This window comes from Ostrea edulis, chromosome 2 (assembly GCF_947568905.1).
Source record: "Ostrea edulis chromosome 2, xbOstEdul1.1, whole genome shotgun sequence".
NCBI classification, from domain to species: Eukaryota; Metazoa; Mollusca; class Bivalvia; order Ostreida; family Ostreidae; genus Ostrea; species Ostrea edulis.
Window position 1 is genome coordinate 59,739,508 of NC_079165.1, and position 27,708 is coordinate 59,767,215.

Below are 27,708 nucleotides of genomic sequence, written 5' to 3' on the forward strand. Positions count from 1 at the left end.
ATGGGATTTTATGTTCACAAGACATGCACCAACATTTAAACTTGTAACTATTGTAGTTTTTAAGATATTTCACCTGAAATCAAAAAATCCCATGGGATTTTGGAGGGATTTTTAATCCCACTTGGGGGATTTTCACTCCCACCAAAAATCCTGTGGGAGTAAAAATATAATTTCTCCCATAGGATTTTAACTCCCATATTTAAACTTATTATGGGATACAATGTCCCATAGGAGGAAATGTCCCATAATGAACATGAAATGGCAGTAAATATCCTATTTGAGCATGAATGGGAATAGATATCCCAAATAAAGCACAGGATGGGATTTTTATTCCATGAATATAACAATAAAACAGAAAATTGTATCTTAAAAAGTGTTGTTTGTCATGATTCTTAAAATATACTTAAAAGCCAAGGCATGACATTAATTTTTAAATATATATAGTAATTATAAACTCTTATGTGTCGGCCTATGTGTTTGTGAATAAATGTCTAAAAAACATGAGAGATAATAAACGATATTAGAGCTCTGAATTACTAAACTTTTCCCCATGCAATTTTAATTGTATACATATAACCTTGCACAAAAATCTCCATATAAAATTGGACGGGACTATATTATTGCAACAAGCAGACAAGAACACTATGAAATACTCATTCACACACGGGCACTGTAAGTTAATGTAAATATATAGTATGTGCATGTATAAATATATATACATGCACATACTACATGTATCTATTTACATCAACTTCCATTGCCCGTGCATCCACATGCAGTTGCTCACATTCACTATTCACAACCCTTCATATGTCGTCAGGTGTTAAAATATGTTCACAGGAACCGGTAATTTGTCAGTGTATTAATAATAGTGTGGGTATACCATATACCGTACCATCCCCTAATCAGCTGCTATTGGGGGGGAGAGGGGGGGGGGGGGGGGGGGGGGGGGCTACAAGGGCTGATACTTCACTCAAAACTTCGTTTCAAAATAGTTCTTAAAATTATCGTCACCCACCATCCTTGTGGTTTTATAAAGGGTAGCAGTATTATTACTACATATTAAATTACCAGTTCCTGTGATATGTTGTTGAATTACGGAATTGGCCTAACTTACAACTTGTTTACATATTCTAAAATTAGTGTTAAGTGCTTACGGTGAAAGATGAACTCTGCTAGGTGATGCTAAGTTGTTTAGTGAACCGAATCAGACATCTCAAATAAGATTCTCGATTATTTAACAACACAAGAATCGTTTTACAAAATGCATGCTTCGGTCCATCTTTCCCTCCCTTCTACAATCGTATTCATTCTCAAGTCAAAGTACTTTCTCCGATTGCTACCATTACCTTAAGCGTCGAAAAGACTTTGACAGGCGTGTCAGAATAAACGGTTAACAGACGTCTCGACTCTAGGGAAGTTCGGCTCTAAGTGTTCTAAACATCTCGAGCGATTTTATAGTGATAAACTTCTATGATTTTCGACATTTGTGTATCAATGTTTTATGAATATTGTAGACTTTTTTACTTATAAAGCAAAGCAATGTTATCGCAAATTTTTAGGTCTACTTACAAATGTATTAACCCCGAGATCCGCCACTAATTAGTTACACAAGTTGTGTGGTTACAACAGTCTTCACTTATCATTTTAATTTCATTGGATGATAAAATAGATGACGTTAATATTTTGAATACCTTGTATACGAAAAAGAATTTAACTATACGATGTTTATTTTCAAATTATAACTTAAGTGGCGAATGGGCGGATCCCCCGTCCCATTCCCATCCCTCACGCATAATACTAATTATTTCCCCAGCCACTTAATGACCAGATATACACGACTATTGAATGTAAAGCACTTTTCAGTCATTGTGTACTCCCAATTAATTAACAATCTACCCTCGTAAATCATAATCGTTACGCTTCGTTGGACATGAAACCTTAAATCAATCCATTGACACTACTTAGTCAACGATTTTGTATTGTGATACATTTCTATGATTTCGGACATTTATATATCAGGATTATCTGATTTATTTATCAGTGTTCAAAAAGCAAAGTACATGTACCGTTACAACGATTTTATACCTACTTCTTATAATACCCCCCTGGATCCGCCACTAGCTTAATTAATTCTGGTGATGCTTATAACAGCGGTACGTACATGTACTCACCTATCATTCTAACTTATTGAAAGTTAAAATAAATGTAGATATAATGTAAACATTTTGAATACTATATATATATATATATATATATCATATGATGAAGGCATGCCTTCATCATATGATGTTATGATGTTTATTAACTTTAGTGGTGGATAACCGAGAACGACACCCCACCCCTACTTCGCACAATTCAATTTCTAATATTGACAAGCGGCCCATTTTGACCAGATAGACATTACCCTTGAACGTAAAACACTGGTCAGTCATTGTGTATTTCTAATAAACAAACTTCATCATTGAATACAGACCGTTATGTTGCCACTGACACTACTTAGTCGTGAGTTGATTTTGTACGTGATAAATTCCTATGATCTTTACTCGTATGTTTCATTGCTTATTTGGAGTTTTTATTTGTTTGGTTTTTCCCCCTTCTTCTTCTTCTTCAAGAGCAAAGTATTGATATTGCAGTTTAACCCCCTGGAACCGCCAGTTATTAGGTAGACGTATTGTGTTGATCTACTAATTAGGTAAATGAAGTCAATGGATATCTGCGGTAATATTTAGCGTTATTCACTTAATATTAGCTTCCTAACTATATTGAAAGTTGAAATAAACAACGTTAACATTTCGAATACTTTAAATATCTAGGATACATAATCATACGAGGATTATTTTTTAATATTTTGAAATTAGAAAAACAACTTTAGAGGCGGAGGAGCGGAAGCCATCCCTCTTCCTGCAGGATTTATGGTCCAAAATTGACAAAAGGCTCGTTTTGACCAGATAGAAATGGCACTTTCAAACGGAAAATATTGGTCAGTCATTGTGTACTTCCAATTAAAAAAACTACTCCCATTGTAACTCTACTTAGTCCCTGGTATTCTACAATGTACAATTTGAATATTTCATATCTGTATGGTATAAACAGTCACACGATGTTTAGTTCGGAAATAAAAAAAAATGTAGTGGGGACACTGGTCAGTCATTGTGTATTCCCAATTAACAAACTACCCTTTTAAATCCTACTCGTTACGGTTCGTCAGACATGACAACATATCCGAACTAGTCTTGTATGTATGGATGTACTTGTTTATTGTAATTAAGGTCTGCTTCGCAATGAAAACCTGTTATCATTGACAATTAATTGTTATTCCACTTAGTCATCGATTTTTTATGTGATACATTTCTATGATCACGGACATTTATATATATATCAGGGTTGTCTTGTCAGGGTTTATTTATCATTATTCCAAAAGCAAAGTACTGTTATCACGATTTTATGCCTACTTCTTACCCCTCTGGATCCGCCACTAGCTAGATAATTTTGGTGATGCCTATAACAGCGGTACTCATCTATCATTGTAACATTATTGGAAGTTAAAATACAAGTAGATATAATGTTAACATTTTGAATACTTTACATATATACATGTTAAGGAATTCATCATATGATGTTTATTAACTTTAGTGGTGGATGACTGAGAGCGAACATCCCCCTCTCCCTCGCACAATTCAATTTCTAGAATTGACAAGTGGCCCATTTTTACCCTTGAACGTAAAGCACTGGTCAGTCATTGTGTAATTCCAATTAACGAACTTCACCATTGAGTCCTGACCGTTACGCTTCGTCAGACACTAACCCACTAATACTACCTAGATACTGATTTTGTACGTGATAAATTCCTGTGATCTTTACTAGTATGTTTCATTGTTTATTTGGAGTTTCTATTTGTTTGGGTTTTCTATTTTCTTCTTCTTCAAAAGTAAAGTATTCATATTGCAATTTAACCCCCTGGATCCGCCACTTTTTTAAGTAAATGTATAAATATAATTGTGTTGATCTATAATAATTAGGTAAATGAAGTCAATGGATATCTGCGGTAATATTCAGCGTTATTCACTTAGCTTCCTAACTATATTGGAAGTTGAAATAGACAACGTTAACATTTTGAATAATTTAAATATTTAGAATAGATAATCGTGTTTATTTTTGAATATTTTGAAATTTAAAAAAAAAAACTTTAGCGGCGGAGGAGCAGAAGCCACCCCTCCTCCTGCAGGATTTATTGTCCAAAATTGACAAAAGGCTCGTTTTGACCAGATAGAAATGGCACTTGAACGGAAAATACTGATCAATCACTCTACTTAGTCCCTGATATTCTATACAATGTACAATTTCAATACTATATGTACAGGAAATAATCACACGGATAAAAAAAAAATATAGTGGCCCAACTGGTCAGTCATTGTGTATTCTCAATTAACAAACTATCCTTTTAAATCCTAGTCGTTACGCTTCGTCAGACACGACAACATAACAGATTGACCCTAACCGAACAAGTCTTGTAATTAAGGTCTTCTGCTCCCAAATGGAAACCTGAATAAGATATCATTAAGGTCTTCCGTTTCCAACGGAAGATTCCGTTGTTCTTGACACTACTTAAATAATAATAATAAAATTTAAAAAAAATAGTGGTCCCACTAGTCAGTCATTTTGTATTCCCAATTAACAAACTACACTATTAAATTCTACACGTTACGCTTCGTCAGATACGAGATCATAAGTCATTGACCCTAACCTATCTAGTCTAGTATATATGGGTTTTTTGATTACTGTAATTCAGGTCCTCCGCTTCCAACTGAAGACCTCATTGTTATCTCTGTTATCATTATGGTCTTCCGCTTCCAAAGAAAGATTTCGTTGTTATTTTTGACACTACCTAGAGACATAATCTCGAACATTTATGTATTGATGATTTGTTGTTTGTTGTAATTTTTGGTGGAAGCTTTACTGGAGTTGAAATAGTTACGGTTGATATTGGAAATAGATTTTACAATGAAGAACTAATACTGTCTTCATTACTAGGAAAACTTTAGTAGCGGACTGATCAAAGCACCCACCCTTTCCCCAACCCCTCGACCAGCCATCACGTATAGTTCATTTTCCAAAATATATAGATGCAACACTTGATCGTAAAATAGTGATCAATCAATGCATATTCCTAATCAACAAAATACCTTTAAAAGTGCGACATTTAACTCTGGACACGATAAAAGTGCGGAGTTTTTTGTCTATGACAACCACATATTTTCTTCAATAAAAACACTGAAATTTCACTCTGTCATTAAATGTACGTATACGACGCGATCTAATCAAGCCGGCATAGAGGCGCCCCATGCGAAAATTACCCTTATCAAATGTTACATACTTCGGATTTTTATTGAGCTTAATCCTAAATATTGCACATCTAGATAATTTTCCAAAAATATATGAAACTTTTTACTTGTATCAAAATTCTTTCTGTTTTATATCTTCTAAATTTTACCATAGAGTTAACTAACAGTCTCACTTGCGGAATTAAGGGGTGTGGAGATCGCACCCCCCCCCCCCCATCATTTCAAAGATAAGAATTTAATGTGCTTGAAATTGCTCTGCTTCAATATTTTCTCCCGTAAAGGAGGGGGACAACCCCTCCCGAACCACCCTAACCGTGATTTGGTTAGTCCTCAATTGCAAAGCCCTTGTAGTCCAATATCCAGTATCCAGTTAATGTAGGGCTTTTACATGTAATATGTATATCAGATATGTTTTATCCCGTGGGGATCCGGTGTTGTATCATAGACCCCCCCCCCCGGAAAAACGGGCCCGGAATTGCGCCCCAGCATATAATTTCCCCCTATGTACAAAGTCAGTAAAGAGTCTCCCCTTTGGCGGAAAAATCACCCTGGTATATATAGAACCCCCCCCCCTTGTTTCCGGATTTCATTTGTTATAATAGTTTAAGGAAATAGATATGCGCTCATTAATATTACGATATTCATAAAACAAACGAATATTTTTTGTTGTTGACATGATGAAGTTGGATTTACACGCTGAAAACTTTGAAATGCATATTATAAATACAATATGCTTACCAAAAGACTTTAACGATGGTCAATATAAGTAGGATTTTTCGTAAAAAATCGACTGTAAGATGTATAATTAAAATATTTGAAAAGTAAAATAGATGAACTGTATAAATAAAAGTTATTAAATTTTCTCGTTTATTTAAATTAAAAAAATCATTTAAGTTCTTCCCAACTTTACTAATTCAAATGTTAGATACTAGTAAATAACGATAAAGACTTTTAAGATGTCTGAATGAATTTTGATATACCATTACACGATTTGAGCAATTTCCATTTTATAAAAAATCATAAGATGATGATTGTTCACGATACACACACACAAAAATAATCAGAAGAATTACTGGGTCTAAATAAGCAAGATAATTCTAGTAATAGAAATGGAAACAGATACATAGCTAAAATGTAAGAATGGGGGTGTACTGTCATTTAGGGGGAATTTCTATATTGGGACGGTTTTTCCAAGGGGGGTTGGGTTGGACCCGGGTTAATTCTTCGTAAGGGGAAATTCTATTCCAGGCCCATCTTTCCGGGGGGAATGTCTATCCCGGGCCCGTTTTTCCGGAGGGAAAGTCTATGCGGGGGAGAATCTTATGCTTTACAACACCGGGTAGAATAGGTCCTCAGTACTCCTTGCCTGTCGTAAGAGACGACCCAATGGGACAGTCCTCGGATGAGAACGCAAAAACCGAGGCCCACTGTCTCAACTTCTGTGGCACGATAAATTCCCTCCATGCTCAAAGGCCGTAAGCACCGAGCATAGGCCTATGTTTTCAGCCCTTCACCGGTAATGGTGACGTCTTCATATGAGTGAAAAATTCTCGAGAGGAAACTTAAACAATATCCTATCAATCAAATCTGAGTCTGTTTTCATATCCATGTAACGTGTGTCTCTAGTACTTAATACATTCTAAGGAACTAAAGATCATGCACCCAATGTTGGGAATGAACTAAGTAAACTTAATTTGTACACTTTTAATGCGATATAGTTTTATACTTTTTTTTCATTAATGTATATTAAATATGCGCATGCCAAATATACAGCTTTTAAGAATAAAGATATGCAATCAAAATACTTTAAAGAGTACTGGTGCTAGTTTTTGCAATAAAAAGAAGAGAGAAAAAAGCGGGAGCTTTCATAGGCATTGTCCCCTAGAACCACCCAGGACTTTGTCCTGGACTTACTGAGGTCTAAAGGCGGTCTTTAGACCCACCCACCCAGCAATTTCTCCGGGCCCCAAACTGAAATATTGCACCCGCCTCTGAATACAATACATAATTCATGGTTATCTTGCTTTAAAATCAACAAATGTAAATTCATGTAATACTACACAATTGTCTATTACTTGAATGTGGCCATTTGCATGGATCTTGAGAGATAATTCAATTATCCCCTAGATTATAACGCGAGAGTCTGAAGGATAGAGCCAGTCAGACAGCAGAAAGGCATGCGCATGTGCACGCGTGTAGATTCTTCTTTTCCAATATAATTTCATACTAGAGCATTACACACCCGTTTTTATTTGTCAAACTGCGTTTTGGAAATCTTCAATTCAAAATACCCAGTCTAAGCTTCGATGATTCTGGCTGTATGAACTTCGTAATATTAGGGGTGGGTCCAGGAAATGCGGTTACAGGGAGGGGGCGCCACTTTATGAGGCAGGGGGTCTGGGGGCCGCCTTGAGGCCCACAGTGGATCCAGAGCAAAGCGCTGGTGGAGTTCAGGGGGGCGAAGCCCCTGGAAGCTCCGGGATTTTACAGGGCTTGAAATATGTCTTCTATTTAGTCATTTGTGAAATTAATAAAATGACTCAAATTTTATGGGTTTTAGAACAAAATTAAGTTCTCCCAATAAAGTAATGCAAGAAATCAAAAGATTTTGTCATTTATTTCTCCGGGAGTGGTAGAAATTATTGCTTCTTTTATCGTTTAGTACATTTTTCTAAACAAGATACCGCGATTTACCTTAAATTTGAAAATTTTAGGGGGGGGGGGGGTTGCACTGAATATAGGTGTATGGAAATGTATAGATCTATGTACGTGCATTTTAATAACCAATTGGGACTTCCCTTCAGAGTAACACAAACTGGGACTAAAGCATGCAATTCCTAACACTAAAAGCTGGTCTGAATCCCCCCCCCCCCCCCACTCGCTTATATACCCTACAAAATTTACCTGCAATATTACATAGTATTTACTAATGTCAATTATTATAAGTTCTTTTCATTAAAAACATGCAATTTACAAATGGATGAAAAATACAAATTTCACTACATAGACTTAGGTGTACAAGTGGTTTTCGTCAAGTTTCCGCACTCATTTTTCATCTTGATAGCTTTCTCCCTGCAAAAACTTGGTGTGTCCTGCTGAAACTTGATATATCTACGTTGTTTTCAAGTAGTTTCCGCAACGACAATTTGCTGAAAGCTGATCAAGTTTGCGCAAATTTCGGTTTGCAGAAACTGTTCTGTTTTAGTATGCACATTGCTATACTGATAGTCTACCGCAAAGTTTTGATAAGTTTCCGCAATATTTTAGTTCTGTATCAGTTTGTACAATATGGTGTATACCAATTTTCAGCTTTGTGGAAACTTACTGAGACTTTATCATCGCCATGTAATTATAATAGGATGTTTGTGTTGCAATCAATATATAGAATTTTTAAAAAGATAACTGAAAACACTCGGACTAAATGCAAAGACAGCCTGTTACATGTATATTATAATTTGCGGAATGTGTTTTTCCCCTTTCGTTGTTAGTCTCACCCCCTCCCTTTGGAGGGATGGTGGTGGTGGTGGTGTCCATTTGTACTAATGAAGTATCACCTATAAGGTGTCAGTATATTCTGGTAGATTATTGCAATATACATCAGTGGCGGATTTAGAGGGGGCGTAGGCGGAGAAATAAATGACAAAATCTTTTAATTTTTTTAAATTACTTTATTGGGAGAACTTAATATTTTCCCCCCAAAAAACCTTAAAATTTGGGTCATTTTATTAATTTCACCTTATTAAATTGATAGAAAATACATGTAGTACAAATGACTAAATAGGAGAAATATTTCAAGCCCCATAAAATTTGTAAAACCCAGGAGTTTCCGGGGGCTTCGCCCCCTGGGCCCCAACCAGGGCTTCGCCATGGACCCACTGCCTCATAAAGTGGCGCCCCGTAACCACAATTCCTGGATCCGCCCCTGTACATGTAGATATGAGGAGATACTGTCTTTATAAGTTGATAGCTCATCAAACGCACCTCCTGCGATGTGAAAGTGAAAATAGCTGCAATCCTCGCCGCGCCGGCGGAATTATGGTAAGGTTCAATTTCAGCAACTATTTCAGTATTTGCGATAATGTGCTCCACGAAGATTTCCTTAAAGATTACAATTATTCTAAATGAACCCTGTGCTTCCTAATCCCCGTAATGTAGTTCTTGTTCATCAGTGGCGGATCGAGAGGGTTGTAGTCACTCCACTTTACTTCCATAGTTTTAAACAAAACTGGTCATTTTACCAGTTTGCGATATTCACTTCTCTTTGGGGCCGGGGCGGAATAGACACAAACTTGGGTCGCAATCCGCTCATCCTTTAAACAATTCCTGGATGCGCCCTTGCCCACAAGCACCTTAAATATGGATATTACTACCCCCCCCCCTCAACTTTTTTTCATATTTTTTTTCATGGGAATAATTTCTCTGAAGTGTATGAATTCGTAGTCTATTTCATCCCTCTTCGATTCATGTAATCGTTTCACGTTTTTTTTTGTAAGCTTTAGAGATTGTCCTTCTACCGGTATAGAGATTGGCCTTCTACCGGTATAATAAAATTCATTTTATTATATACCAGTAGAAGGCCAATCTCTAAATACATGTATCCATACTTCCGGTGCCTGTGCCCTTGCCCGTGCAGAACAATACGTAAAGTGCACTTGTAAATATATTACCATTTTGTCTGTAATGATATTTCAGGGCCGTAAATTAACCTTCAATTTGGAGGAGGCAGGAAATTAGGCGGGGGTCTGGGGGCCGCCGAGGCCCCCAGACGCTGAGCACATTTTGTGCACACTGAACACGTTTCGTGCAAAATCCTTGATTCTAGGGCCTTCTAAGATGTTACTTGACTAACTCATTCTAAAAGAAAGATTTGGAATGCTTTTTAAGGGAGGTATCATGTTCTTAGTTATTGGAAACAACATAAATTCTAATGAACTTTAAATTTTATTTTTTTTTGGCTCAAAAGTTGGAGGAGGCAGCTGCCTCCTCCGCCTCCATGTAATTTACGGCCCTGTATTTACGGGTGTATTCAATACCACCTCCTAATAAAAACACGGGGGTGGGGGGGGGGTATCGTATAGACTCTCATTATTATCATTACAAACAAAATTACCGGTTCCTGTGATTAGACAAATATTGATTTATATTCACAAAATAAAAATTAAATCAAAATCGGAACCAGGAAAGCTTAATTGATTCCCAACTACATGGAAATGGACATAAGATTTTAATAGTGATATTGTTTAGCTACAGTTCATAATGCATAAGATATAATTGCAAAAGTCTATCTGTTAGTTGGATAATATCTTGTATACAATATAAGAATTTCATAAGTTAACATCAGGGACCTATATACTAACTAGTATATAGGTCCCTGTTAACATCAACACTGTTCCAAGTATCTGATTTAAATCATTACTTCTTTTTACTGGCTAACAATTTATATTTCTATTAATTTGTCTTGAAAATGAAAAATCCATCGTACCACTGGACTTGTTTATAAAATGAAATTGATCCAACTTCGCCCCAAAATCACAGATTAAACAGTGGCGGATCTAGACCTCACTGTGTGTGTGTGGAGGGGGGGCTTTTTTGGTCAAGCAAAGGAGATATGGTTTTGGTATTAAATGTTAATGAAAATTGAAACATCCATACTTCTTCATTATACTAGCCCGAATATTTAGAAATAATTGTCAAAGTGCACAAATGATCTTACAAAGATTTGGCCTAAAAGCAAAATATGCTTGACCTGGACCATTTAAATTGGCTTTAAAAGTGTTTCAGGTGTTTTCCCCCAAAAAGTCACTAAAATGATTTTAAAAGATTTGAGATGACCTTATAGAAATTAACAAATTTTGCACTAATCAAAATTTATAATCCATAGTTTTGAAATGTTTGAGTGGAGTATGAATGGTTGGTATGAGTGATTATATATCAATTGTACATCTTACCTTTAAAAGTATATATTATGATGCACTTAATTTCTATTTGTACAAATAAATTAAAAAAAAATTAAGCCTAAAAAAAAATAATTTAAAAAAATTATTATAATCCGAGGATTAATGTGCATTAAATTATACTTTGTTGTACAATATGAAAAAGGTACAAATTAAACAAATATTAGAAAGAGATTACATATCTTAATGGTAGTATAAGTTAACCACATTCACTAACTGCAAAATTGTAGCTCTCTGAGAAAATATTGGGACAGATCTGTACCAATTAATATTTTCTCAGAGAGCTACAGTTCTGCAGCTATTGCATTCACATGATTATGAATTTCACAATATTTCATATGAATTTAAACGTAAAAATTAAAATGTATCCTTTGTCTTTGTATTGGGTGATGTATATTGCAACATAATTTTCAATGTTCATGCTGAGAATTGCTTTGCCATTATTTTCCAAATATCACCATATAAGCCTACAATATTACATATTATGTATCAAATGAATTATTTATAATATTGACTGAAATAGCATGATATGTTGATCATGATATGAAATGCTTATAAAAGTATTAGATGGCAAATTACAACCTCACAAAGTCATTCACCCAGTAATTGTAGATAAGGAACAATGAGAAACAAAGTCAGGGGCTTGCTGAGCTGTAAAGAACATCCCATGTGTATTATACACAAAGGGATTAGTTGGGGTAAAATTCACCAGACAAAACCTGGGTACAGATATAAAAAAAAAAATGGACAAAATGACCATGCAAGGACAAAGTCAATATTAGAAGTTTATTAAAGCATAATAACAAAATGTCACAGGACATAATACTGATTTTTATATAAATTCAGGGGGGAAATCTGTTCCTTTTGTAAAGTTTACAAAAATGCATGTGTAAAATATATGTTATATTTTTATGAGATTGTTTTTCAATTTTATACTATAGATTTTGATAATTATTATTAAATGCTTATTCCTTTTATCATATCTATTGCAAAATATGAATTAAAATAGGATTTTCTTTTACTGATATAGAATACTAATAGGCTTTGTAATCATTGGGTTTACAAATTGCTACACAAGATCTGACATTTTTCACATAGCTTCTGCGTGCATGCATGTCATTTGATTCCATATCAACATATCAATTAATAAGCAAGATTCAAAATGTGAAATTACTTTGAAAAAAAAACAAAACACAACAAAAAACTTGATGACTGATAATCTATAATATGCATGATAGTTCAAATTTTCTTATGAATATATATGTATATCAAATGATATGTCAGAACAATCAATTTGCTATTATTGTACGTACATGTATATGCTTTCATAATTTTGCTGTTGTGTGATAATGAAATATTGTCAAATTAAAAAAAAATGTGAAATTACAATTTATTGTCCTTAGGTTTGTAATCAAGAATGAAGGAGTAAATGATAACCTAGTGGTGGATCCAGAGGGGGTGCTGGTTCAGGAAATTTTGCTAAAATAAAGTAAAAATAACACATTTTGAGGGTGGACCCCCCTCCCTTGATAACCAAAATTAATGGTAAAATTCACCTCTCTCAAAAATTCCTGGATCCATCCCTGTAAGCATTAGACAATCATTAATTTGTCATTCCATTATTCATAATTTCTTCATTGGACACATGGAGACCAACTCTCACATGTGTGTATATAGACATAATTCCAATTATTTTGAAAATAAAGAGGTCAAAGTACCAATTGAATTCAATATAAAATATATAAAGAATATCTTATCATGGATATAAAGATTAAAACATTTCAATCATGTTAATTAATAGATTTTTAGGTCAATTGATTCTCTCATGTGACCTATTGCTAGTGGTCAGATTCTGTTGTGACAGTAAACAAAACATCAAGCTTGAAAATATCATGATTCCTAGGGTAGAAATTCTGACTCCAGGAGGAACCAAACTTGATATATAGTGTTTATGTGTAAAACATTTAAATTTAGATAACATCTTCCTTAATACTATTGATACTTTTAGGTAAAGAAGGAACAGGTAATTGTAAATTTCATGACCTCTATCAGTGATAATAATAATAAAATTTATATACATGCAGCCTTATATAAAACAGTTTATTACTCTAAGGTGCTTTACACAATCTGATTAAAATAAGATCTTTGATCCGCTCCGTTATTGTTATGTCGTTTCAATAAGATCTTTGATCCGCTCCGTTATTGTTATGGAGAGGATCAAAGATCTTATTTATAACAATAACGGAGCGGATCAAAGATCTTATTTTAATGAGATTGTGCTTTACAAGGGCAAGAAGAGGAATGCATCAATAAAATAGAATTAAATGACATTATGACAACTTATACATGTATCTGTAAATTAAATTATCAAAATAAAACACTAATGGCTAAAAGTTGGTTGGTTTTTTGGGTGTTTTTTTTTTTGGTATTTGATAATTAAAAACACAGTTTATATATACATGTTAGAATCTAAAGGTTTTGATACTAGCTTTAAAATAGATGGAACCAAAAATGGTCATAGTAATTACATGTCTTTATGATTTAAAAGAATCCTTCTTTAATTTTGTTGACACTAGAATATTATAAATGATGGATGCATTGTCAAGAAAAACAGAAAGATGTACAAAAATTGTGACACTTGCAACTCCAGGGTTCTGATTCAAGGTCAGATCCAAATAGTGTTAAAAGTGTATATCAAGTTTATAATTGTAAAATGTTTCATCAGTATAGACGCTTTTGGGGGAATGAATTACACCTTATACATGTATTATACTTCTACTGAATATTAGAATTTAGCATATAAATGCATGCCTAGAGCAAGAAAAGTTACTGTATTATATAGATTTCATTCATATTGAGGTTAGTAATACTTTTAACTAAATAACTCAGGTATTTAGTTAAGGTCAGTGTCTTGTTGATATTTTTGATGTGTGTATGCATGTACGTGTATGTGTGCGTGTGTGTGTGAAATACAAAAAAATCCATAAAGATTTGTTTCAGAGTTTTGAGTAGTGATCAGTTTTAGCAATCATCAACAGCTAGGGTATGAATCTGTACACTCATCTTTGTTAATTTCTAAAAAGACTTAAATTGCATTTCAAAAGTAGTCAAGTGTTATGTGAAGGAGATTTGAGGAACATATGTTCCCGCTAAATGTGTGTGATCATACATTTGGGGTGTCAATGGATGGAAAATCATCTGAAGATCGAAGTTTTGAAGAAATTGAAATACTTTATTGAATATTAATCAATCTTATTTTCATTCTAAAATCATGTACTCAAAGGAATTTTCTTTCAATTACATATGTAAGTGCATTAAATTGAATTATTTTTCTATTTCTTACTTACATTTAAAACAGTTATGTTTGTCATTTTGTTTCTCAAAGTAGAAAATATTTTCATGTAGATTTTTCTTCCAAGATTATTATTCCTTAGATTTCAATTTAGAACATTCAAGTAAAAGAAAATAAGACTCTAAAAAAGGAGGTCTCCATGTGAATTGAGAGAAAGAAACGGAAATTATAAATTCTGTGGTGACATTAAATTTCATTTCATAATTTTGCCAGCTATAATAAGGTATGGTATGAGATTCAGGGTGGTACATTTATGTGCATACATGTACCTTGTATCTCCAATTGAAAATTGATTGCTTTAAATCAATTTCAACATTATGAATATCCTACAAAAGTAAAACATAATGATTTTAAAGTTTAAAAAACACATTGTTTCACTCCTGAAACCTTGACCTCACATGGATATATATTGGTATTTAGTGTTGGTAGGTTTTGGTTCTTTTTGGGTGGATTTTGGATAATGTAGTGAATTTCAGTTAGTTGTAGCACAGTAACATGGAGTGAGCTTGCTTGCTTCCTGATATCTAGTCAATCACTTTTTAAGACATACATATTTTTCAAACTTGCATTGCACATATTTGTTTACATTTTTGGTAGGAGTGTTTTATATGCTCACTATATATGTCATCTTCATATATAGATGTGTAATTGTTTGCAAAAAGAGGAGACATCTAAATTCCTAATAAAAATGATAATTACATTTAAATCATAATTGTGCACTTCATGTACTTTTTACATGCAAAATCATTTCATATAATTATATGGTTTTTGTATTTTCTGTCCATATCTGTAAGTCTGTCTGTCACAAAGTCTTAAATTGTGCATTAAAATGCTTCTCCTCCTGTATGGATTATCTGATAAACTTGAAACTTTGTACAATGCTTCATTGCCATTTGCAGATGTGCACATTGTTGGGAGAGGATTTATTGTTATCCTAAAAGTTATAGTGGTTCGATCCAAGAGGGATGCGGGTGTAAAATAGCTTGTGACCATTTCTCCTAGTTGCAAACATATTGCAGAGTCTTGAATTTTTTTTTTTTTTTTTTTTTTTTTATACAATACTTCATTATCATTTAATGATGTCTAGATTTCTCTGACCCAGGAATCTAATATTTTCCTAAAATCTACAGTGGATCAAAAACAAGTATTTTAAGTGTTGTTTTTTTACCCTTTATTGAATAATCTTTGTAAAATTGCATGTGCAAAAGTAAAGATGCTTTGAAAATTCAATTACAAAATTAAACATTTCACTGGTTTGTTAAGGTACTCACTACACTAAAGCTTTATGACACTATGTTACAAGATGGTGATTTAAATGTTTTGGGAAAGTATTTGTATTGATCGATTTATTCGTCTATAACACCATAGCTAAGTGGTTAATTAATAAAGCATTGGGCAAGAGAGAGAGAGAGAGAGAGAGAGAGAGAGAGAGAGAGAGAGAGAGAGAGAGCATTGGGCTGGTGAACTACAGATCTTGAGCTCAAATCCACCAGTCTTTTGTTCATGTGTTGAAATAATATTTTTGAAAATCATGTTTTTATCCAAATTTGCATTTTTTGCTGTTTTTGGCATACACACTTATTGTATATCATCAGATCTTTTTTAAAATATTAAATCTATTTGTACTGATTTGAGAAACTATTTCCCGGTGTAGTGAGCCACCTTAAATGTAAACATAAAAAGACTCCAGTCTTTGTTTACATAACACAGAATGAAGGCTAAAATATTGCTTTTATTCCTGCATCCAAAAGGTTAAAATTTTGGCTGTGAACACAGATTCAGTTATACTTTTCATGTTTAACATTTAAAAAAATGAAAACAAAATTAAAAAAAAAACAAGCAAAAAAAACGTAAACGTCCTGTTTGAGAATTTTTCACTTGTATGGAGACGTCACCATTGCCAGTGAAGGGCTGCAACATTTAGGTCTATGCTCGGTGCTTATGCCCCTATGAGCAGGGGTGGATTAATATTGTGTCACACATTTAGGTAATGTCATATAACTGTAAACAATGTCTCTAGAGGATTTGGGTGTTGCTCAACCGGAAATGTAATAAATGAATGCATAAGATTGGATCATACTTCTTTTTGGACTAGAACATCCAGGACTGAACTTTCTTAGGGTCGAGATGTCTGTTAACCGTTTATTCGTATTTACCTGTCAAAGTCTTTTTGACGCTTCAGGTATAGGAGAAAGTACTTTGACTTCAGAATGAATGTGATTGTCAGAGGGAGAATGATGGACCGAAGCATGCATTTTGTAAAATGATTCTTGTGTTGTTAAATCTTCGAGAATCTTGTTGGAGATGTCTGATTCGGTTCACGAAACAACTTAGCATCATCTAGCAGTAGCAGATTTCACCGTAAGCACTTAATTAACACTAATTTTAATATATTGTAAACAAATTGTAACTGTAAGCTAGGCTATTCCAAAATTCCACAACATATCAGAGGAACCGGTAATTTAGCCTGTACATAATGATAAGAGTAGGGGTATATACCACACACCCCTAATAAAAGCACTGGGATTACTGAATCAGAATGACAATTGGGGTGGGGACGATAAAAGCAGAATTTTCGAATCATTTTGAAGCGAAGTTTTGAGTAAGAAATGGTGCCATTCCTTTTGGGTTATTTTTTTCATTGGGGATGGTACCATAGGGCCTACTATTATTATTACAGACAAAAATACCGGTTCCTGTGAATATTCACACCTGACGACCTGTAAAGGGTTGTAAATAGAGAATGTGAACAGCTGCATGTAAATAAGTTAGTGTTCTAACTGCACAATTTAATACCGTTCAATTTTATTCTAATATTTTTGTGATAGGGTTATATGTATACAATTGAAATTGCATGGGAAAGAGTTTAGTAATGCAGAGCTCTAATAAAATTTAATTTCTCATGTTGTTTAGACATTTATCCATTAACACATGTATAGGTCTACATAATTTAGGAATGTAATTACTAGATATAAAGTTAATGTCATTCCTTAGCTTGCAAGTACATTCTTAAGAATCATGACAAACAACACTCTTTAAGATACAATTTTCTGCTTTATTACTATATTCATGGGATAAAAGTCTCCATCCTGTGTTTTATTTGGGATATTTATTCCCATTCATGCTCAAATAGGATATTCACTGCCATTTCATGTTCATTATGGGACATTTCCTCCTATGGGACATTGTATCCCATTTTGAATTTAAATATGGGAGTTAAAATCCTATGGGAGAAATTATTTTTTCTCCCATGGGATTTTTGGTAGGAGTGAAAATCCCCCAAGTGGGATTAAAAATCCCTCCAAAATCCCATGGGATTTTTTGATTTCAGGTGAAATATCTTAAAAACTACAATAGTTACAAGTGTAAATGTTGGTGCATGTCTTGTGGACATAAAATCCCATCTTTTTTTGTAAAGGGTTTATTTGTATCCTTAATAAAAGGGTTGGCGAAACTCCGGACTTTTGTCATGTCCAGAGTTAAATGTCGCACTGTTTTTGATTAAACACAATCAGTCTTTGAATACTTATTGACCTACTTTCTTCGCTTCGAATTCACATCACCGCGCTACACCGATCACGGTCCCCGCATGTGGCATTGTACACGGTGTGTATGAAATACCTTACACGGGCCCTAACAGCCCGTGCTATGAATATTAATGTCACCTGACTAGGTGTCAATGCTAACAACCAATAGATGTTAGGAATGATAAACACGTACACGTGTTTGGGTATCTTCAATAAATACATGTAGATACTGATATAAAATGATTATCAGTGAACAGTCAATAATCCTTATGACAACCTTGTACAACTTTCACTATGTACGGCAACACGTGCTTTATATTTGAGTAATAATTAAATTGGTGTGACCGGTCAACAGGGGATGCTTACTCCTCCTAGGCACCTTGATCCCACCTCTGGTGTGTCCTGGGGTCTGTGTTTGTCTGATCCCACCTCTGGTGTGTCCTGGGGTGTGTTTGTCTGATCCCACCTCTGGTGTGTCCTGGGGTCTGTGTTTGTCTGATCCCACCTCTGGTGTGTCCTGGGGTCTGTGTTTGTCTGATCTCACCTCTGGTATGTCCTGGGGTCTGTGTTTGTCTGATCCCACCTCTGGTGTCTCCTGGGGTCTGTGTTTGTCTGATCCCACCTCTGTTGTGTCCTGGGGTCTGTGTTTGTCTGATCCCACCTCTGGTGTGTCCTGGGGTCTGTGTTTGTCTGATCCCACCTCTGGTGTGTCCTGGGGTCTGTGTTTGTCTGATCCCACCTCTGGTGTGTCCTGGGGTCTGTGTTTGCCCAACTATCTGTTTTGTATTGCTTATGGGATTATGAGATTGATCACTGTTTGTTATCTTCACGTTTCATTGATACACGTATACAATGTCGTTTAGGAAAGAAAGGAAAGCAAGAAATCCAGGACGGAATGATGGCAGGAGACAGTCCCCAAACTACTTTTTGGCCATACAAATTACCGAGGAAGAGGTGGGTGTTACTCGGAGTCATCATGCATGTGTTAAGATTGTATCTTTCACTTCCATTAAAAATACTGTAAAATAGTGCATGAAATGTTAAGCGATTCATCATGATAGATATTGTGATACTTTTATCATACAGAACATTGATTTGATAATTGACCATTCTGTCTTTTGTCCAGCCTACACTGTCGTTATAATTTACAATACTTGTAATTCAAAGATGAAACTTCAAACTTCATAGACGATGAACAATTTGTAGCAAACCCGCACTTACAGCAATGAAACCCCATTTATTGTTTACACCCGCCAGGTACAGGTATACAGACAAACATGTAATAGCTTTCACACTTGTCGCCCCATTGACCACAGCTCGCCATTATACTCGCCGCTCCAATGAGCAGATATCGGCGTTCCGAATCTTCTAATTTTGTATTTTGTTTTTATTTGTTTGTTTGTTTTTGCATAATTATTGGGGCGGCGATCGCCGCCCCTTTGCCGACGCCCCTGGTGTTTTGGTTAACACCCGTGTTCAATAAAATATCCAGATTCGAAGCATTGAACATAAATATTAACGGCAAAGTAACGATTCAACTTTATGACAAACGGGATGATTTCAGCTTCTCCAACGTCAACTTCTCATATTTAATTATCACCTGCATATGGTGATCATGTCTATCAACTGACTAGATACGCAAGAGCTTGTTCTGCGTATGATCAGTTTTAAGCAAAGTAGGCTACTGACAAACTAAGATGATGTTAGTATGGGGTCACAATAGGGGATAAAAAATTTCATAGAAATATATAGGGAAAATCTTTTAAAATCTTCTCCACAACCAATGGGCCAGAAGAGCTGAGATTTACCTGAAAGCTTCCTGACAAAGTGCAAATTTAAGTTTGTTCAAATCATGCCGCCCCCTCCCCCGGAGTAGGTTGGGGTCACAATAGGGGATCAAAGTTTTACATGGGAATAAATAGAGAAAACCTTTAAAAATCTTCTTCTCAGGAACCAATGGACCAGAAAAGCTGACATTTACAAGAAAGCTTCCTGACATAGTGCAGATTTAAGTTTGTTCAAATCATGACCCCAGGGGTAGGTTGGGGCCACAATAGGGGATCAAAGTTTTAAATAGAAATATATAGAGAAAATCTTTAAAAATCTTCTCAAAGAATTGACATTTACATGAAAGCTTCCTGACATAGTGCAGATTCAAGTTTGTAAAAATCATAGCCTCCAGGGGTAGGTTGGGGCTACAATAGGGACTAAGGTTTTACATGCAAATATATAGATGTGGAAAGTCTTCAGATAAGGGCCAAGGTGACTTAGGTGAGCGATGTGACCCATGGGCCTCTTGTTTCTATTTTTATTGAGGAGCAAAGATAGGGGTTTGGTAGAACATTTACTGGATCCAAAAATGTATCCTTTTAAGGGTTTTTGTGACGTTTAGGAACAGTATAGGTATGGCAACTCATATTCACTTTTCCCATTGACTGGGATATTACATGTGTTTAAATGTGAAGCATGTCACTGATTCTGATTAGATGGAAGTTATGCCTGTTTTATCTAATTTTGATATAAATTGACATGTTTTAACCAGTTTCCGCAAGACATGGGAGTCAGATCTAAGGATCGTGGGATTTTTTGCGGGTTGAAACGATAGAAATTTCAAAGTGATCATCTTCTAGTCTTATTTTAATTTTGATATCTTCTAGAGCCATAGTAAATTAAAAATTTTAAGTCAAATTAAATTCAAGATACCCGCTGATGTTTCCGATTGACATGGGCTACGTTGAACACTTGGTTTCTGATTGACATGATACACGATTTACAATGCAGCACTCTTTAGACGATATGCTGTTGTGTATTTTTTCAGATAATACAAAAAGTAAAAGAGATTCAGGACATCATTTTAGATAAAGAAAGGAACCTGTCTCACGCGATGATAGATATACCCACCCTCCACCTCACACTTGGTGTTTATTACCTGGGGGATAGAGCAAGTGTCTTGCAGTAAGATTCGTCTAATTCCTTCTTATTTGGCGTAGAGATTGCTTATGGTAAGATGTTGCGTCATGGTTCAGGGTCATTTGGTGAAATACTTTGAAATTTTGATATTGAGTCATAACTTTGTATTTCAGATCTAGATTCTCATACTTTTCACATAGGTTGCTTATGACCAGGTGCTGTGTTATGATGATCCTGGTCCTTCATCATTTGGCCTAGGACTGGAAAACAAAAATGGAATCTTTTTTTCCGGGTCGTAATTCACAGTGTCCCCACCTTGAACCAAAACCGTATGGTCAAATGTTTGAAATCTTGAAATATTTGCCCAGGCAATAACTTTGCAATGGATAATATTCAAAGTACAATCGTAGCACGAATGTCGCTTACAGATGGTGAAACGGTTAAACTGACCCTGAATCATGGTCATAATCACGTGCCTTGATCCCCTGTCAAGATCATTAACAACTTGTCAAGTTCGCAGAAATTAAAATGGCATAGTCTGAACCATAAGTACTTAATGCAGGGATTGCAAAAGTTTGTATGGCTCTCCCATTGATATATAATATATTTTGAATATGACCAGTTTAGATTAGCCATGCGGGGGCATTAGTCTCACTAGGACAGGTCTAGTTTCCGTTGCTATTTTTACTTCACAGGGCAGCAGAGTCTCTAAACAGATTTCACGACAAGCTGAAAGTTTCGGATTTTGCACCACCTTCTTTCACCGTTTCCACATTGGGAAATTTCAATCACAAAGTTGTTTTCGCATCATTTGCAGATGACCAAGGACTGAAAGACCTTAACACCCTCGCCAGTGAGTACATATTGTACTTTTAAGATGTTATGTAATTCAAAATTCAGTAGACTACCTGCATGCATTCATAAGTAAACTCCCTTGACTAACTTTGTTGTTGAATATCCTGTGCAAAATAGCATTGTCTTAGATATCACTTCGTTGCACATTGTATATAATTAATTTATTGGGCTTATCGTTATATGTTTATCTTTGATTGTATCTTTATATATTTACGTTTCCAGTGTTTTTGCTTTTGATATCTCTACAAATTTTAATGATAGCTATTTCCTCATGAACGTGCTACAGTTGTAAACAATTTGCGTATGAATACTTATAAATTACTTTTATTCCAACTTTCCGACAGCAATGAAGAGAATGTAAAGATAATAAACTTTATATTTAAAAATGCTTGAAGGTATGAACTGCAACACTGCAAAAATGAAATTTATTTCTTGAATATATATTTGTATTTTATAAGACCCTGGAGAAGAATAGTACATGTATATCAATCAGGTTACCATCTCTAAATAAAGCATTAAAATTATTACACACAGGAGATGTTAAAAAATCACTCGAAGATGATGGATTGTTTACCACAGATGATAAATTCAACCCACATATAACCATCTGCAAGATGTCTCGAGATATGCCTAGACTTCGAAGATTAGGTATATGTGATATATATATATATACATACACACAAATAATGTCTCTTCGGTGATGCTCAACCGAAATGTTTGAAAATATATCCCATTATCTTATCATATCTGTAAAAAAAAAAAAAAAAAAAAAAAAAAAAAAAAATCCCATTATCTTATATCTGCAAAAAAAAAATTGATCCGACAGGATGAATAGTTTATTGTCTTTAGAGAATAAATGATGTTTTTTAGGAATCAAAAGAATTGAGCCTTCGCATTATGAAGAAAAGAAATACACATATTTTGGAAAACAGACAGCTGGAGGTATCCAACTTTGTTCAATGGTGGAACCGAGATCAGAATCCGGATACTATCATATCGAACATGAAATCAAATTTTGATTCTTGAGGACATGCAAGATCATAAAAACTCAAATGTGAATTTATATATAAGTACATGTATGTTTAATAGTGGTAACTCGTATCGATAAAGATCTACAAGGACAGAAATGAGAGCTGATAAGATGTATTATATGCAGAAAGTACAAACATGACACCTGAAATAAATGTAGTTTTAAGTATTTTCACAATTTATGAATATAAGATGTGCTTTAACATAAACAAATTGATGATATAAACAATATCACAATATATTTACCAAACACCGCTAAACATTTTCCCAGAAATCATACCAAACTTACAAAGCTAAAACGCCTGTTCCCTTCTTGAAAGGGCATCACCGACAGTGCGTGCCCTGGGTTAGTAAAGCCATAGGCACCTAGGTCAAGGATATTGCACTATACTCAGTAACCTATATGTAAAGGATGGAGGAAATTTGAAACCACGAATAAATATTTCTCTCCGATCTATGGAAAGCCGTAGGGTACCCCCAAATTATTATTTCCTATATAAGTATACCAAAAATAATAATTTCACCCAAAAATAAAAATCTTGCTTTTTTACAACATTTTCCCCTGTTATGATAAAAATGTTACCAAAGATTTTTTTGCGAGAGATAATTATTTCGACATTTTATATAAGGAACACTAATAATAATAATGTGGGGGTACCCTACGGCTTTCCATAGGGAGGGGACTGACAAGATTTTAATTGTTAAGTGAGAATGATTATTATAATTTGGTGGTGAAATAAAAATAATGTGTACACGTGAACAGACAAGATTATGATTGTTGCAAAAATAATAATGTAAAAACGCAAGATTTTTATTTTTATGTCGCATTGTATTGGAATTTATAAAACCTTGATAGTTTAGGCTGTTTTTAAATATATAGATAGAGCACCAATATCCTCTGGGGTTTACATAGCCCTCGCATCTTTTGGAACTCGAGATTAATTCGGATAGCCCTTATTCCGTTTCGTACTGTTTACGCACTTTCGTGATTAGGGATTTGGATGAGATGACTCGAGACAGAAACAATATTAAAAATATACAACGGGTAGATAGCTGTTATTAGAGGAAGTGAATGAAGGAGGCTCTGAAACCAGCAATATCGATGTACGCAGATGTAGACTTCGCAGTTCCTCAAGTCAATGTCATGGGAATCTTGCTGTTTCTCGTGTTCGTCAACTTCCCTGCAGAAGCTATTAGATCCCCAGTCAAGTTGCCTTATATACCAATACCATACCATCACTTCAATTGCGATACTGATCTATTTCAGGAAAATCTAACTGCATTAGAAAAATGGGGAAAGGATTGGCAGATGTTATTCCACCCAGAATAAGAGTACCGTAAACGAAACACAATATGAAAAGGTTATATAGGGTGTTTTTTTAAGATGTTTGTTTTTGTGACATTAATTAGCAAATATGGCAAAAGTGCCAGAAGTTGTAGAATTTAAAGTAGTATTAGCCACCATCAAGCTATAACATACATTGTTTTGTAACATACATGTATGAATAAAGGAGATCAGCAATCCTTGTCTTTAGGATTTCATATCTACTCAGGGTACCCTATTCGATATATGTGTTAACCTATAAATACGTGGATCATAGGTTTGAATCTCGCAGAATTAGAATTTTTTGATGTAACAATAAAATGTACTTTTGAAAGTTTTAAATCAGCTCAATATTATGAGTGTAATACTCTCCATTTATTATGAATTTCTGGGGTCCTTATACTTTCTCAAACCACAAGACATTCATATGTTTAGAATCAAATTCCTTGCAATACGCACGTCTTCAAGTTGTTTACAGAAACCCTTGCTTTAAAACTGACAGGAGTTAAAAGGACAAACCATGTACTTACTTTATGATATTTCCTCAAAACTGACTACGTTCAACAACGTGTAATTTTCATGCACATCTTCGACACCCATACAAACTGTATGTAAAATACGATGGTCCCCACTTTCAAATTGTGGGAGAAGGTAGTCGGACAAACTGTGTGCCCTCCATATTAATTTTCAATGAAAGGGGCAACATTTCTGCAAGGGAGGTCAAAATGGATTAAAATTGCAACATGCTCTAGAGTGACCCACAAAGAAAATACATAGTAAGTTTCAGCTTATGTGACTTAGAAATGAAAATAGAAACAGAAAACTCCAAACAGACGGATGTACAGGCATCGCTGTACCATAAGATGTCCCGTTTAAAGACGGGCGTGTAAAATCCACTAGAAACAGGAAGCCAGTCAACAAATTACCATCTCTCCGGTCATACTTTAGAGGGTGTTCCCGGCTGCAAATATCCGGGTATCCACATCAACCAAGAGCTGTCATGGCAAGACCACATTAGTCGGACATCCGCCACAGCCGCCAGATCTGTTGGATTTCTGTGACGCAACCTGAAGAGCTACCCACATGATGTCAAGACATATACCACTCTTGTTAGACCTATCCTTGAATATGCCTTAAACACCTGGGACCCTTACTATCAACAATGTATCCAACAGCTGGAAAATGTGCTGCATGCAGCTAGATTTACCACTGAAAACTAGTCCTCCAGAGACCCCGGATGTGTAACCAGCTTGCTAAATCAGCTGGGATGGGAGCCAATTGAATACAAAAGAGACAGAAAAGAGTCATAAATGCTCTACAAGATCACACACCACTTAGTAGAGGTTCCTGTGCATCACCTTGTTCATTACACCACCAACATGACACGTGGCTGCTCCGTTAACATCAGACAAGGCAGCATCAGGATCGTTGTATATAAACATACATTCCTACCAGCCACCATCAGAACGCGGAACTCCATGTCGTCAGCGGTAAGGGCACTTGTATCTCTCAAGAGCTTCCGGAACGTGGTGCACACCATCGACAACTCCGCTTTTCTTCGCAAAACTACTTACTCTGTTTTATCTCAAAACTGTAAATAAGTCTTAAAAGGAATTTTAGCTGTCCGCTCACCACGCACTGGAGTATCAAACACTTATTAAAATACGAATCGACTTCATTCTGGAAGAAGAGGGTGATGAAGGAAGAAGACGTACATAGAATTAAAACCTCAACAAGCACACAGAAACGAAACGAACACACACATATACATACAGTGAAAACGACAATTGATTACTCACTCGGGTTACATATCTAAAGAGAAAATAATGCATATACTTTTCTATACCACACCATATCAATGAGAGATTCCAAACTAGGTGGAAAGAAGATACTCTACAAGGGATATATTACAACTCCACAACACATGGCTCTGTATGAAAAGTGACAATCCTCCCCTCCCATGCCATCGTCTGTAAAGATGTATTTTATTGTTCATAGTGTTCTCTTTGTAACTGGGAGGTAACTTCAAGCCTGGGGACCGAGTGGTTAGATAATCGCGCTCAAAACCACACGGCCTTTCACCTCTGGTCGGCGCGGGTTCGAATCCCGCTCGCGCCGGTAAGTGCAAAAGTTTCCCAGTTTACTTTCGGAAGGCTGCTGGTCTTTTCCCAGGTGCGTTGTATCTGGGTTGTCTCTTCTACCAATACAAACTGGGCGCCACTAGATAACTGAAAAATTGTTGAGTGTGACGGAAAACAGCAAACAATCAAGCCCCGCTCGTGCCATGGCCGCGTCAAACCTAAAAAATGCAGCTAGCGATTGCTCCTTCACCAAACGCTCGGTATTAAGAAGTGGGGATAGCAGGTTTTTTGGATATGACGTTAAAAACTGAGGTTCCGTGTCCTGACAGGCGTTGGCAAGATAAAGAACCTTCACTTCGACGGCCCTGAACGCTAAGTATAGGTCTAAATTTGTGGTACTTCACCTACAGCTGGTGACATCTCATTATGAGTGAAAAAATTTCGACGAGCCGCATCCAATCATAATATTCAGCCTTGAACATTTCATGTTACAATCAAGGTTATTCCACGGTTGTTATTTTAGGCACGTGAAAATTTAATCACGGTCATCCATGTTTGAACCTTCAGTCTTAGCCATTCCATGTTTTAATTTTTAAATGCCAAGATAAAATTTGGAGACTTCCTTGCAAAAAAAGAGAAATTGTTAGGAAAAATAAAACACAATATATCAAAAACAGTCCAACGAATCAAAATTGATTTTCTCCCTGTTGATCTTCAGATCGTGACACAGCAAAAAGTAAGAATTAGTGTTATCCTGACAGTCTATAAGCTTCTATACATGAGAAGAAAACGATGTCTTGCCGTGGCCTTCAACTCGAGATTTAGATATATCTACGATGTTTTATCCATTAAAACTGTATGGTCCGAATTACAATATTTTTTTCCATCTCGTAAAAACGCTATTAAATCATCGCACGTATGTAGTTATGAGACTGTACGACCTATCATAAATTATTTCACCTGTTTTAACCCAAATAATTTGATTTTAAATCAATGTATACAAATAACCGCGTCACTCTGCCATTTTAAGTGACAGTCAAGTGACCAGTTCAAACTTTCAGATCATCGGTGGTCTTATCTGTGTAAAGCTGTATATTTTGTTATAACAGTACCGTACCATAAGTTTAATAGAAATAAAAATATCAAATACCTCTTAGTAATTCGTTGTTTTACGCTCTATCAGCCTTAAAACTAGACAGTTGCGTATGAGTTAATACATCATGTTGGGATTCCCCTGACGCGCGTGGGTCTATTTATAGACGTCTATTATGGGATGATTTATATGTAGCCACCATATTTACTTTCTAAATAATATTCGCACTGTTTTCTTT

The 27,708-nt window shown here is 35.3% G+C and overlaps 2 protein-coding genes across 7 annotated transcripts in view; one reads left to right on the forward strand and one right to left on the reverse strand.

Moving 5' to 3' along the window:
• LOC130046424 (A-kinase anchor protein 7-like) overlaps positions 1–23,141 on the forward strand; it is a 44,303-nt gene extending 21,162 nt beyond the window's left edge. For 4 of the 6 annotated variants that reach the window (XM_056154609.1, XM_056154606.1, XM_056154605.1 and 1 more), the window contains 5 exons: positions 19,042–19,132; positions 20,997–21,133; positions 21,784–21,941; positions 22,478–22,591; positions 22,814–23,141. In XM_056154609.1, coding sequence (XP_056010584.1) covers positions 19,042–19,132; positions 20,997–21,133; positions 21,784–21,941; positions 22,478–22,591; positions 22,814–22,962 — 649 coding nt within the window. In that variant the 3' untranslated portion in view covers positions 22,963–23,141. Of the gene's footprint in view, positions 1–2,866; positions 2,984–19,041; positions 19,133–20,996; positions 21,134–21,783; positions 21,942–22,477; positions 22,592–22,813 lie in introns of those variants that run through there. The other 2 variants (XM_056154608.1, XM_056154610.1) reach the window with 2 other exon arrangements.
• The window catches only part of LOC125681531 (cyclin-dependent kinase 7-like), a 153,643-nt gene extending 126,086 nt beyond the window's left edge, over positions 1–27,557 (reverse strand). The window contains exon 1 of the mRNA XM_048921680.2: positions 25,223–27,557. The gene's annotated coding sequence lies outside the window, so the exon portion shown is untranslated. The remainder of the gene's footprint in view (positions 1–25,222) is intronic.
• Positions 27,558–27,708: the final 151 nt, after the last annotated feature.